The following is a 14,217-nucleotide window of genomic DNA, read 5'->3' on the forward strand; positions in this document are numbered from 1 at the left end:
GTTCAACACTTAAGAAGGATTCATGCATTTGTATATAATTAGTAAGCTATGACTGTGCTGTAGGTACCTGGAATTTTATGATTCCACATGTCAATTTAGCCCGTCGTCTTTGTTGAAGGAAATCCCTCACATGTCTCTGGATTTTAATTACTGCCTCATTTCTGCGGTGTAACCAAGCTCGCACCACAGTCTGTAGCGCAATTATCTTTTGCTGGCTAATGAGGTAGTTCCTGCGCTGCACTCTTGACCGATACCATCTCTGCAAGAGCAAACACTTATTAGCACTTATGTATGCATACAATATACATTCCATTAAAGGTTACACTGCACCTGTCAACTACATATAGCGGAGGGAAGCCATTTTGTGTTCTAGACCAGTATTCAAGAACACTACTATCATCAATTCCTTGAAACCAACACCTCATGAATATTAGCCAGGCATCATGAATATTCAAAGGATAGGAGAAACACAGGTGCTTTAGGGTAGTATTAAGAGTGCTTCAACAAGCTCCACAATGCACAGCCACCCAAATGGGAATGCAGACCCACAATAAAATAAACAAAATAATAAAGGGGGTGCAGACAGTGAGAGGATAGAGAAAGGATTGCCACCAATAAAATCTATACCTAATTTCCAATATATAAAAATACAATCAAATTTAGTGCAATATATAATAGTATAGTAGTAATTATATTAATTATGAAGTGCCGCAATGATGCCTAGGGAACAGATATGCTGAGCAAAAAGTCATGCAAGTGCAGCCTACAGAATGGTTTCTTCAATTGAGCGCATAAATAAATGCTCTTTAAAAGGCGACCAAATACTTCAGTTATACCTGAATATAAATAACATGGTCAATTTGTTTCCGTGCTCTTTTAAGAACAAGATGAGCCCGGAAACATCTCTGAATCTTCACAGCACATAGATGGTGATGAACAGCAGAACTGAATCTCAGCAGCTGCCTCTCTCTCTTCAGCTGTGCAACCTAGAAAATATATTTTAAAAAATAAAAAAAGATTATTATCATTTTATTCCATACAATATCCTGAAAGGTTAGTGGTGAACATCAAGCGTTTGATACTGGACATGATATCTAGTGCACAGTGGATTAGTCTGCTTTACATCAATTAATCAAGTCAACGGGTTTATTTACCAACATGGAGCAAGAGTGCAAATACTTATAAGAAACAGACATTGTTTACTAAGGGTTACTCCAACTTTGGGGATTATTTACCGGAAAACTGCAAAAGTAGCATCAACAACACAAGTAATTCACCCAAAAGACACCTATTGACTACAGTTGGTTATTTGGGTTAATGGCTCACAGAAAGCATCCCAAAGAGTTAGTAACAAACATTTTTCCTGCTCATAGTATATGTGTTTACAATGTATTTTGCATTTATTATAAGCACCTGTTTTCTGACTAGCCAGCCTCGCACACTGGACTGCAACCGAATGACAGAGTTCCTTAGCTGTATGTAGTGAAGTTGCTCAGATCTTCCCTCTTGTAAAGCTCGAAAGCGCCGTTGTAAGGTCAGTGCTGCAGCTTTCAGTTTGAGATAAGGGCGGCGATCCCGGTAGCCTCTGTACGCCACTTGTATAACACGTGCTGCACGGTTCTTCTAAACACAATATAACCAGCATACCATGTGTTAATTTATACTTCTCCCCACAACACACTACATAAAATGCTGCATTTCAAATTATTTGACTTAGGTAGTTATTGCATATCGATAGATACATATTATCGCTATAGAAGTTCAACCATTACACAACGTATTTATAAATTAGAACAAAGTTATTCCTATTAATATGAGATATAAAACATTTTTTTTTTTTTAAAAAAAAAACCTCCGCATTTTTGTAGTTAAGTTAAATCCTTTCTTTTGAATACGTTGGTTAGGACACCAATGATGGGTATAGAGTAGGCCTGTCCAACCTGCGGCCCTCCATTTGTTGTGAAACTACAAGCCCCAGCATGCTTTGCCAGTAGACAACCTGTTGATAGCTGGGAGGGCATGCTAGGCTTTTTAAATTTCTTTCACTAAGCCTGAACCCCCTTCTATATCCCCTCCCTGCAGGGAACACATTTATTTTTTCGCACCAAGCCAAGAGGAGGGTATGAAGGAAAGAAACAAGAGAAAAACAACATTCACCAAAAACAAACTATTGACAGGAGAACAAAAGTATAAACAGGTGGGTGCGCACTGTCCCCCAATGGATTCAGAGAAAAGGCTTTAACGCAAGTACAAAAATTCCATTTACTCTTACATCCTATGGGATAGAGGGGCCCGAGGGCTTGGCTATCAGGGGACACAGATGGGGCTTCCTGGGTGGGTAGGCTCAGGTGTTGAACACCTTCCATCCAAAACTAGCATCTTTTAAAGCAAAGTCATTTAAGTAATAAAGCGTATAAAACAGAGTACAAGGTAGCTGCCCGACACAGCTGTTCAGCCGTGCCGCCCAAAAAACGGTCACAGACCTGGTAGAATATGCTTCTAAACTGTAAGGAACAAATTGCCCATCTAAATGAAAGCATGGTGGATCGCTAAAGCAATCCATCTAGTAATTGCTTGCTTAAAGACAGACCAACCTTTCTTGTGGGAAACATATGAGAACTCAGAGCATCAGCTTCCCTAAACTAAAGAGTCAAATAATAATAAATCTTGAGATTCCCAACAACTGCCAAGAGATTGAAGAAATCCCTCTTCCTTTGAAGACTGATTTCGGCACAATGCCAGAATCACAATGTCCTGATTTAAAGGACACCTAGAAACTACCTTAGAATGAAAAGATGGCCTTCTCCTAAGGACAGCTCTATGCTGCTGAAAATAAGATATGGAGATCTGTAATGGCATCAAGATTAAGTTCAAAACCCAAGCAGCTAAAGGAGGGATGTATAGATTGCAGACCCTCTTGTTGGGAGCTATTGACGTACACTTCTGGTAAAGCACTACCCCCTTCTAAAGTGCTGAGGACACCACTGACAATGCTGGAACATCTAATTACACCCAACACATGATCTTGTTGGTTTGTCCCTATTGCTGATATATCTGTAGCATTGACTGACCGAATCTTTATGGGATTTTCCCACAATAGAAGATGTCCTCTGACTAGAGCTTTTAGCACCACTCATATTTCTAGCTAGCACGTTTAAATGGAAGGCTTGCTTCCTGTGAAGACCAAAGACCTTGAACCCACATTGAAGAGTGATAATGCTCAGCATCAAAGGCTGGAATTTGTGGTCCGATTGTCCAATACCAAGCGGCAAAGGGATAGCTCTTGTTAATGTGGTCTACTCTGAGTTACCAAAAGAGTGAGTGGTGTGTATTTGGAGACTGTTGAAATAGCTAGTCAAGGGAATGTGAGACTTGTTCAATTCAAGATTGCTCAAATTACATAGACTAGAAGGTCGAGAACATCTTCCACAGGATTTCCATGCCCAAATGAACAGATCAGTTTGAAAGTTGATAAAGACTTTAACAGTCTGTGCAACAAGGGTATCTTGTCTTGAGGAAGAAATGCTCTCTGCTTTTGTGTGTTAAACAGCAGACCCAAAAGATAAGTGTTTGGTTAGGAACTATCTTGGATTTCTGACAGTTGATGATCCAACCATGGGAGAATTATAAAAATGTGTGTGCTGTTTCTCGCACATGAGAATGAAGTAAAGCTCCTAACCCCACCTTGATCAAGAGATCGTCCAGATAAGGGATGATGGCCACTCCTTAGGCATCACACAACCGTGGCCATGACCCCCATGATCTTCGTGAACACTCGTTGCAAGTCCAAAAGTCAGAGCCTGAAATTGGAAAGTAAGTCAGGCCAAACTGTGAATTTGAGTAGACACTGATTGCCTTACCAGAGTGGGACAAGCAAATAAACATCCTGGATGCTGTAAATGACAGATCTCAGAGATTCCATCTTGAACCTGTCCAGTCAAACCTGAGTGTTCAGATCTTAAGGGGCAAATTGGGCCAGAAGGATCCATCTGGCCTCTGGTCTAAGCCAGAGGTGTCCAAGACCAGTTCTCAAGGGCTACCAACAGGTCATGTTTTCAAGATTACTGTCTGTAGAAACAGATGGGATAATTACTGACCCAGCCAAATAGATTAATTTACCTGTGTACGATTAAAGAAATCATTAAGACATGACCTGTTGGTAGCCCTTGGGGACTGAACTTGCACACCTCTGGTCTAAACAGAGGTTCAAATAGAACCCCATTCCCTTTAGGTCTTCTGGCACTGAAATGACGACACCTGTCATAATTAATGTCCAAAGGGTTCTCTATAGAGCCCTGCGTCTTACTAGGTCTGCAAGAAGGCCAATGCTGAAGACTTTAAGCTGGCTGACCAGACCTGCTTTCTCCCTGAGGGGCAGAGAACGATCCCATTTATGTCTGTCCTCTTGCTTCATCTACAGTGTGAAAAGACAGAATCCTGGGACCCCACTAGATATATTGACTGGTAGACAGTAACTTTCTGGTTCCAAATGAGCAGAGCATCCAGAGCTGCCTCCCCTAAAATTCAATCGCCTCCGGAATGTGTTCAACTAAGGTTAATAATTCAGACCATAGTCTACCAGCTTGCAAACCCTCTAAAAAGTTGCTCTGAGCCCCATCACCTTGTTAAACTATGTAGAGTCTAAAAATGAGACCAAGTGAGACCACAGTCACAACATATATTGATTATCCCTGAGGGCCGCAATATTTGGAATAAGAATACTAGCAATTTTTTTTTTTTTTTAACTATTTATTTTGAGAAATCGCAATGATATACAGATACGAGTCAACAAATTAGTACATTGCAGAAGTAGAAAACAAAAAACAAAACAAAACCGGAAGTAAAGCAAGACATGAATAAATAACAATGTAACAAAGAATTAAGTAATGGATATGCAAGACATCAACAGAATGCCATTGAGGAAACAGGTAAGTATACCATTGTTACTTGTATATTCAAACATCAATAACATTTTTAGTATAGAGGGGGGTAAGGGAGTGGGGAGGGGGGGGGGGGGGCACTGGTCGTCACCTAAAGAAAATAGATAAATAATAACAATAAAAAGAGAACATTCTTCCCTTTATCTTATTTTTTTTTTTTTACAATAAAAGAAGTTCAGGAGAGAGTATTACCTGGGTATTTGAGACAGGGGTAACCGCTTCAGGAGTCAGGTCCCCTATGCTCATCACTTAACAGGAAAGAGTTGGTGCAGGAGCTAAGGGGTTATAAGTAAAGCCAAGGAGCCCAAATCTGGTGGAATTTATCGTCCTTATCGTGAAGGTGGTATGTAATCTGTTCCATCTGTGCAATGAACCAAATATAAGATCGTAAGGCCGCCATAGTGGGGGGTTCAACTTGTTTCCATGACTTCGCTACTAGGCATTGCGCAGCTGCAAGGACATGGGAGGCCAATTTCGCAGACTGTCTATCATCATCAATCAGAGGGTAACAGAGAAGAAAAGACCATGGGTCTTTCCGGACTGGGCACGGAAGGAGGGAGGAGAGGAGGGCCCTAACTCGGTCCCAAAAGGAGGCTATTTTAGGGCAGGACCACCAGATATGTAAGAAAGAACCCATCTGGCCACAACCCCGCCAGCATAATGGAGAACTAGAGGGGAACATTTTAGTAAGTTTGTCAGGGGTGTAGTACCATCTATAGTATATTTTATAAGCGTTCTCCTTAACTAAAGTGGAAATAGATCTGGTGGCCACCTGTTCCCTTATGGTTTCCCAGTAATCCTCCTCCGGGGGGGGGGGGGGGGGGCCCAGGTCCCTCTTCCACTCCTTCTCATGCCTACCTCCCAGAGGTAAAAGTACATCAAGAATAAGGCTGTAGATATAGGAAATCGTGCCCCTACCCAAAGGTGAGGAGAGACATAACGTTTCAAAGGGGGAAGCACGAGAGGAGGAAGGAGTCCCCCCGAGGAGAGAGCCCACGAAGTGCCGTAACTGGAAATACTCATAGAATTTAGGATGGAGGCTGGAGAATTTAGAGCGCAGATCATCCCAGGATATAAAGGCACCATGAAATATTAGATCCCCTGCAAATCGAACACCTGCAGAGACCCAGCACCACTACCACCCTACCACCACTTCTGGTGGGTCTCTTTAAGAGAGCCAGCTTAATCCTGGGCGACCGACCGTTCCAGACAAATCTAGAGAGACATTTTTGGAGAGATGAGAGATCAGAAAGGGGAACTCTAACAGGAAGGGTCTGAAAGAAATAAAGAAGCTTAGGAAGGAGGTTCATCTTGACAGAAATGATCCTGCCCAGCCACGAGATGATCAATGAGCGCCAGGAGAAAAGTTCTGATTTGATTTTAGCAAAGAGGCCCGGGTAGTTCTCCCGATACAGAGAGTCGTAGGAGTCGGTAACAAAAATACCTAAGTATTTCATTTTCTTTCTTTGCCACCGAAAGTTAAAACGGGAGGTGAGTGCTAGTCCCTCCAGGGAGGGGATATTAAGGAGGAGGGCTTCAGATTTTGCAATATTAATTTTGTAACCTGAAAAGTGCCCATAATGGTGTAAAATGTTGAAGAGTCCGGGAAGCAACTCCCCTGGCTGCTGGAGGGTCAACAGGACATCATCCGCAAAGAGAGAGAGCTTACTCTCCAAGTCCCCCGCTCGCACACCCCGTATATCTGGACAGGCTCGAATAGAGGCAGCAAGAGGTTCTATAACGAGGGCAAAGATGAGAGGGGACAGAGGACAACCTTGGCAGGTACCGTTGGATATAGTAATAAGGTCTGAGGGAGAGCCGTTGATCATAACTCTTGCAGTGGGTCGAGAATATAAGGCTTGAATACCAGTAAGGAGGCTACCTAAGATGCCAAATGCCAACAAGGCTCGGGACATAAAGCTCCAAGAGATCCTGTCAAAAGCCTTTTCGGCGTCGAGGGAGAGAATAATAGCTGTATCCTTCCTGGTATTAATGATATGAATCAGATCAACGACTCTCCTGGTATTGTCTCTGGCCTGACGGCCCTGTATGAAGCCAACCTGATCGTAATGTACAAGGGAGGGGAGGACCGAATTTAATCTATTAGCCAAAATTTTAGCATATAATTTAACATCTGTATTGAGTAGGGAGATAGGGCGATAACTAGCGCAGTCATGAACATCTTTACCCTCTTTATGAATGACCGAGATCCGAGCCTCCAAAGAATCCCTGGACCAAGAACCCCCAGTCATGATTGAGTTGAAGAGGGTGTGCAAACGAGGGACCAGAAGCCCAGCAAACCTCTTATAGTAGACAGCCGTGAAGCCATCAGGTCCCGGAGCCTTTCCAGATTTCTGGGACGTTATAGTCTGTACAATCTCCTCCCTAGTAATCTCATCCCCCAGTAGAGTACTAGCCTGTGGAGAGAGTTTTGGAAGCTTAGCAGAAGAAAGAAAAGACTCAATCAACTGCGAGTGTTGCTGGGATACCAAGGGATCAGAGGGTTGGGGAAGGTTATAAAGTTTGGTGTAGTACGATTGGAAGGCGGCACGTATCCGCTGAGGGCCATAGCGTAAAATCCCATCTGAGTCCCTAAAAGCCAGGAGATTACGGGCCGCTATCTTAGCTCTGAGTTTGGTGGCCAGTAATCTATCGGCCTTATCGCCCTTCTCATAAAAGCGCTGATTGAGCCACTTCAGTTTATTAGCAACCTGGTGGGACAACAAGAGATTTAATTCACCCCGCACAGAAGCAATTTCCTGGAGAACCAAGGGATCAGGGTTCAATTTGTGACGTTGCTCTAGAGCTCTCAGCGAGTCCGTCAGTTGGATAGTTTTAGCCAGGCGAAGTCGTTTAGTCCGAGATGCCAGAGCAATAAGATGACCCCGTATTACCGCCTGATGGGCGTCCCAAAGAGTCATAGGGGAGATATCAGGGGTGTCGTTCATCTCAAAGTATTCAGAGAGAAGAGATTGAAGGTGAGTAATAGTATCTTTATCATGTAGGAGTGACTCGTTAATTCTCCAGGTTGCTTTAGGAGGGCGGTGGGCAAGGCCGGTAAGTACAGCGGAAACAGGGGCATGGTCCGACCAGGTGACAGGAAAGATCTGGGAAGAGGTAAGTTTAAGAGTGAGGTCGTGGCTGAGCAGGATCATATCAATCCTAGAGTAAGTGGTATGGGGAGAAGAGAAGAAGGTATAGTCCCTGGCCAAGGGGTCTAGTATTCTCCATTAATCATATAAGTTGTGGAGTTTCAGAAAAGCCTGTAAGGCAGCAGTGGTGTGAGCATCTCTCCTCGGGGGAGAAGAGAAGGAGACCGAGGAGCGATCTATAGTCGGAGCTAATACAGCATTGAAGTCACCAGCGACAATAAGTTCACCCTGACGAACACGCGCCAACAGAGAGCGAATACTAGAAATTTTGAACGAATGTGCTATGGGAATATCCACTGTGGGTGGGGGATTCCCATTTATCGGCGTCCACACTAGGGAAAGGATTAACAGTCTGCAATTTGCATGTTACTCGAAACTTGTTTTGAACACGCTTCACCATTAAGTGTTCTAAATCATGATACTAAAGGAAGGAATTAAACATTTTCTTCTTCCTTTTAAACACTATTGTAAGGCACTACGACTGTTTGCCATCATGGATGTTCAGTGTTTGCTGCACCACACTAAATTTCCCGTGCAGCATTATGGACATCTCCAACAAATACGAGGAACCCTTATTAGTCAAGTCCACTGCCACCTTGCTCTCTTCCTCAGCGAACAACTCTGAACCCGGGCCATATGATCTTCCATCCAGCCTTCAATCTGGCCTCACTGAGGAAAGAGGGAGTGCACATGGCACTCCCTCCTACTCTGGTTATGCCACGTGACCTCCCTGCACTGTGCAAAGGAGGTCACATGATGTGGAAGTCCACTAGTCCCGTTCTGAAAGGGTGCAGAGCAGCAGGCTGGGGGGCTACAAGAGAAGGCCCACCTCTGTTTTAGACTGCTGATGAACTTATTCTCTTGCGGAGATTACATCATAAGCAGCAGAAGCAAAGTTTTCTTCGCCTAGCCCATGGAAACATATGGCAAGCTGAGAGAGTTCAGCAACAGACTGACCCAAAGATTTAGAGCAGAATAATTTTGTCAGATCTATGGCCCCCTTGTTGGTGTACTCAGCCTTGCACACTAGGCAAAAAAAAAATTAGTATTTGATAACCCTGAGCTAATTTTGAGTTACATTTTGAACACTTATAAAATGTAACAAACAGCTCTCCTACAGATTCATCTCTAAAATAATTGGTCCCTTTATCAGACATAAAATATTAAGTTGACAAAAATGACAGCTGTACTACACAATTAGTAACGAAAGCGATTCTAGCATAGACAGACACAGCCCCAGCAAAAGAGTGGAGGCAGATCCCACTCAGAAACCTCTTTCACTCTAATACTTCCCCCAGGAGACATATAGAGGAGAATCTGGAACTGCCCATGTCCGACAGTTTTGAAAGACTTTTCTATGAGAAAAGGCTACCAAGGAGGATGTGCTAGGCCAACTGGGGGGTTGCATATGGACCCTATATTGGGGCTGACATCGACTGTGGGCTTTCAGCGAAGGGAGGGGCGCTTGATGGCGCTGTAGCAACTTGTTGTCTCACGGTCAACAGTACCTGCGGCATCAGTGTCTGGGACCCCACCCCGGACGTGGGCAGTAGGGTGCTCCGAAAGCGTACCTCTTCGGCTCACTCCTAGCATCTCTTCTCATAACGCTGATTGACAAGTTTGTTGAACAGCCGCATAGAACTTATGTATTTTATTTTTGTTGTTGTGAACTACCTGCTTAATCAATATCTATTGTATATTATTTTTTATAAACATTGCAGTAGGTGCTCCCCAAGAGAATGAATCATCCTCATCAGCCATTTATATATACCCAAGAATCACGATATAAGAAATGATGGAAAAGGTTTCTTATAAAACGGGGGGCTCTAAAGTTAATTTTTACTGATTATTCAATATCACTCAATACTCTATTCCATTAATTAAAAAGTTTTATTTTACTTCCACAATTTTTTCATAAGATTTCTAAGTAAAATATTAAAATATGGAAGGAATATTGTGAAAAAGAAATTAGAATAGCAAGTTAAAAATTGTGTTTACTACACAATAGAAAAAAGATTCTGTTCATGTGTTCTGTATAGCAAATCTTCATTCCTATTGCATTTACCATTTGATAAATTTATTTTAAACTGATGTCATTTAACAGCCCTCATATATGGGCATCTTAATTTCTGAGAAATGTAAGCTTTATTCAGCTTCCACTCATTCTAGTATTTGTTTGTAAAAAGGATTTCAGATTTCAATCATTCTGTAATCAGTATCTTATTCAAGTGAGACTGCGGCCAATATTTATTACTTGTTGTGGACCCCCGCTAGTGATTATCTTAAATTTCTTATATGATTGGCTATGGAAAAGTAAAGTACATCTTAGTTGAAAAATTAATAAACATATAAACAGACACTACAATTTTTCTAAGGGAAGTATTTATTCCAGTGAAGCATATGTATAGTACAGTTTCCATTGCATTTCTTATTCATGTGAATGCGATGACTATCATTCACTTTAACTGTGTATCAAATACACTTTATTTGGGAGATTATAGAATGATCGTTTTAGCTAGATCTGCATAGCTTAATAGCAAATGTTACTATTCTCAATGAACCAATGCACTTCTAACCCTTTTGCATCATATTCGTATTATTCATACTTGCCAACTTTCTAAAGTTGGCTTCCGGGAGCCTGCCAGGCGAGGTGGGTGTGATGTGGGGTGGGGCTCCAAAATTTGCATAATTTTGGACCCGCCCCTGTGACTGCATTTTACAGCAGGGGGCGGGGCCAAACGCCGCAATTCCCTGTGAATCACGGCATTTTGGACCTAATTCTGCCCACTTCCTAGTGAAGTGGGCAGATGCGGGAGATTGCCACACTCTCCTAGCAGTCCGTGAGACTCACGCGAAATGCGGGAGTCTCCCGGACATTCTGGGAGAGTTGGCAAGTATGGTATTATTACTGGAATCTGCTGTTTCTTCATTCAGCAGTCTGTAACATGGCTGCAAAAAGCAGGCACAGCTAATTAGTATGCAGTAAACAGCCACACTTCATGTTTGCATATACCCCCCCTGAAGTGGATTCATCCTCGAACGTAACACTTCATTAGACTGGTATTTCACACAAATGGGTAAATATCCATATCAAAATCAGTAAATATGTAAAACTTTGGGAATTCAAGTATTTCCTACATTGGTCGCAGTGTACTTCAGATCTATACAGACAGATGGTACTTATACTGCTACGTTACCCACTACGTCATTCATTCATCCTATTATCAAAGATAATCTATTTTTACAACAATAAAATCCTTCACTGTCAGAAGCAGCCCTTATAAATAGCAAAACGGACTTCCCTGCAGCCAGGCGGCTTATAGAAGTTTGAGGAGTTTCAGACTTTGTGAAGAAAATTTAAAGTGCCAAACTTCTGCCTGGGCCCTCGTTACCAATTGTCAATGGGTATTTCACGAACATAGGAACAATAAAAAAATTAATACCCCCCCCCCTCCCCTCAAAATATAAAACATATACATACACAAAAAGCAAACACATCACATGGTAGACCGGATTTTCCAACATGTTACCGTGTAAAGCCCTATACCATCAAAGAAGAACTTGTTGCTACTCACATGCTTCCCAGCAGCTAACACACAGAGCATCTGCTGAGATTACAGACCTGTCTCCTTGCTTCCTGTTATCTGTGCACTAGTAGCCCTTGAGTGTAATGGACAGCTATGTAGCGGCCATGACTGGGTTTGCTTCTATGATTGTCTACCATTCTCAGCGGGAATGCAATCTCCCATAAAAAGGATTCTAGGATGTCAGTTAGGGTTACACAACACAGATTGCACAACTGGATCAAGATCCTAGATACTTGTAAAATAAGTTCAAATCCAAGTCCAGCATTAACTATACAATCACAAAAACATTGAGACTTCTCTATCAGCCAAAAACGGACAGTTGTGTATAAGTGCAGTGTCAGCAGGAAAGTGGAGCTTTATACTAGTGACTACTGCACGGTGGCAAAGTGGTTAGCACTTCTGCCTCTCAGCGCTGGGGTCATGAGTTCAATTCCCAATCATGGCCTTATCTGTGTGGAGTTTGTATGTTCTCCCTGTGTTTGCGTGGGTGTCCTCCGGGTGCTCCGGTTTCCTCCCACACTCCAAAAACATGCTAGTAGGTTAATTGGCTGCTATCAAAATTGACCCTAGTCTCTCTCTGTCTGTGTGTGTATGTTAGGGAATTTAGACTGTAAGCTCCAACGGGGCAGGGACTGATGTGAATGAGTTCTCTGTACAGCGCTGCAGAATCAGTGGCGCTATATAAATAAATGGTGATGATGATGGCAATATACTGTAAACTTCCAAAAGGGCTGGAAATGAAAATACAACTTTATCCATATGGGTTGTTTTATTTTTATGATTTGGGAAGGGGGGGTGGGGGGCTTCTTTAAAACTATCACAAATACATACATTTATGTAATTTTCTGTAACAGGATGAACCCTTAACTCCATGGGACTATAAGCAATGTTATGCATTATAATTATAGTGTGAACACTGCCAAAGACAATATGTGCACAGTTATCATAACACTCTAGATTCGTAATTATTAAGTTCACTTAAAAATAGAGGCACACAATCTACAAACCTTTTCAATTTCTCTTCTGACAATATTTCCTCTATAAATGGATTGAAGACTTTTGGCAGCAGCTTGTTTTTGGAGAAACAGTTGGCGCGTACAGCTAGCAATGATGGTCTCTCTCCACCTCCTCTGGATACACAACGCAGCCTTTCTAACTTCAACATACCTAAAAACAGTAGGCAGAAGAACAGCAATATTAATGGTCCCAGAGTCTGTACTTAAACCATGTCAAACTGTTCCTAATCATACAATACCTTCAGTAATATTCATTTATACAATACTAATGAATAATTGTTTCCATATTGTACAAATAGATTGTAAGCTCTCTCACAAGCCCAGTTTAAGTCATGTTCTATTTTCCACACTGTGAAGCAAAATAGAATCCTACAAATCGCTAATAATCATGTAATAAGGTGAAGAGTGTGCAGTAAAGATTATGACTTTCAAATATCAATATAAGTACTAGCTTACCTGGCTCTTTCCTGTTTGGCTCTGACATATCTCTGAAGAGTCCTAACAGTCCTGCCAAGGGTAATGTAATTCCTACGGATAGTGCAGCATCTATAGAATCGCTGGATCACACAAACCGCTTTCTCTTTTCGGAATAATGCTCTGGCCCGAGAACCCCTATATATAGCCTGAAAATTGGGAAAATAGTGTATTTAAACAATTAAATTCTGAGATTACATTTAAAATTGCGTCATTAATTTATAAATGAAAAGTATTGAATAAAAATAAAAATTGCAGTGCTGAAAACAACCACCACATGCCAGTGAAGAATTCCTCTGCTGTTCACAAGACATAACTGGAGGATTACATGGCATGTGTAAATTATATTTTAATCATCAAGCAGAAAGCTGCATTTCTGGTCTCAAGAAAACACAGGGCCTGATTACTCTGAATGAAAGGTGAACGCAACCTGCATTTAAAAAAATACTGCATGTAACTTGTATGCCCTCATTCAAATATATGTGGATATCAAGAAACATTTCCATTTGAATTTGAGTCTATATAGGCCTTGGCTATATGTTGTTTACCTTATGTAGACACACAGAACATAGTGCAGGATATATACATGCATGTGTGCAACAAAGTCCCATCAGAACACACGCAAAAAGAAAAAAATGCTAAAAGAAATTGCAAACTCATATTACTAGAATCATTAATAAACCAGGATGCTCTTAATGTGTACTGTACATACAATCCGCTTTTAAGGTTTCTCTTCCTTGCACACACATGTTCTGTGCTAACTAGTGACAAGTATTCGTGTAGTCATCACTATGAGTCACAACTTACACCTGCCTTTTGCCCATCGCTGCTTTAAGGTGTACAATTGGACACAGTGGGCCCGATTCATTAAGGAAAGTAAAGCAAAAAAAAAAGAAAAAAAAAAGAAGTAGCTTTGCACCTTGGCAGAACCATGTTGCATTGGAGAGGGGGAGGCAAATTTAAAATACAATAGCAAATTTATAGTTGGGGTAGGGCATGTCGTAGATCAATGTTAAATTTCAGCGAAAAAATAAAGCTAGCTAGTATT

At 41.7% G+C, this 14,217-nt stretch overlaps 1 protein-coding gene across 1 annotated transcript in view; it reads right to left on the bottom strand.

Moving 5' to 3' along the window:
- The window catches only part of ASPM (assembly factor for spindle microtubules), a 72,721-nt gene that overhangs the window by 12,371 nt on the left and 46,133 nt on the right, over nucleotides 1-14,217 (bottom strand). Inside the window, exons 21-25 of the mRNA XM_075184170.1 lie at nucleotides 13,152-13,318; nucleotides 12,687-12,846; nucleotides 1,414-1,623; nucleotides 837-986; nucleotides 68-259 (exon numbers count right to left, since the gene is read on the bottom strand). Coding sequence (XP_075040271.1) covers nucleotides 68-259; nucleotides 837-986; nucleotides 1,414-1,623; nucleotides 12,687-12,846; nucleotides 13,152-13,318 — 879 coding nt within the window. The remainder of the gene's footprint in view (nucleotides 1-67; nucleotides 260-836; nucleotides 987-1,413; nucleotides 1,624-12,686; nucleotides 12,847-13,151; nucleotides 13,319-14,217) is intronic.

The sequence above is a fragment of the Mixophyes fleayi genome, chromosome 8 (genome assembly GCF_038048845.1).
Source record: "Mixophyes fleayi isolate aMixFle1 chromosome 8, aMixFle1.hap1, whole genome shotgun sequence".
In the NCBI taxonomy this organism is placed as follows: domain Eukaryota; kingdom Metazoa; phylum Chordata; class Amphibia; order Anura; family Limnodynastidae; genus Mixophyes; species Mixophyes fleayi.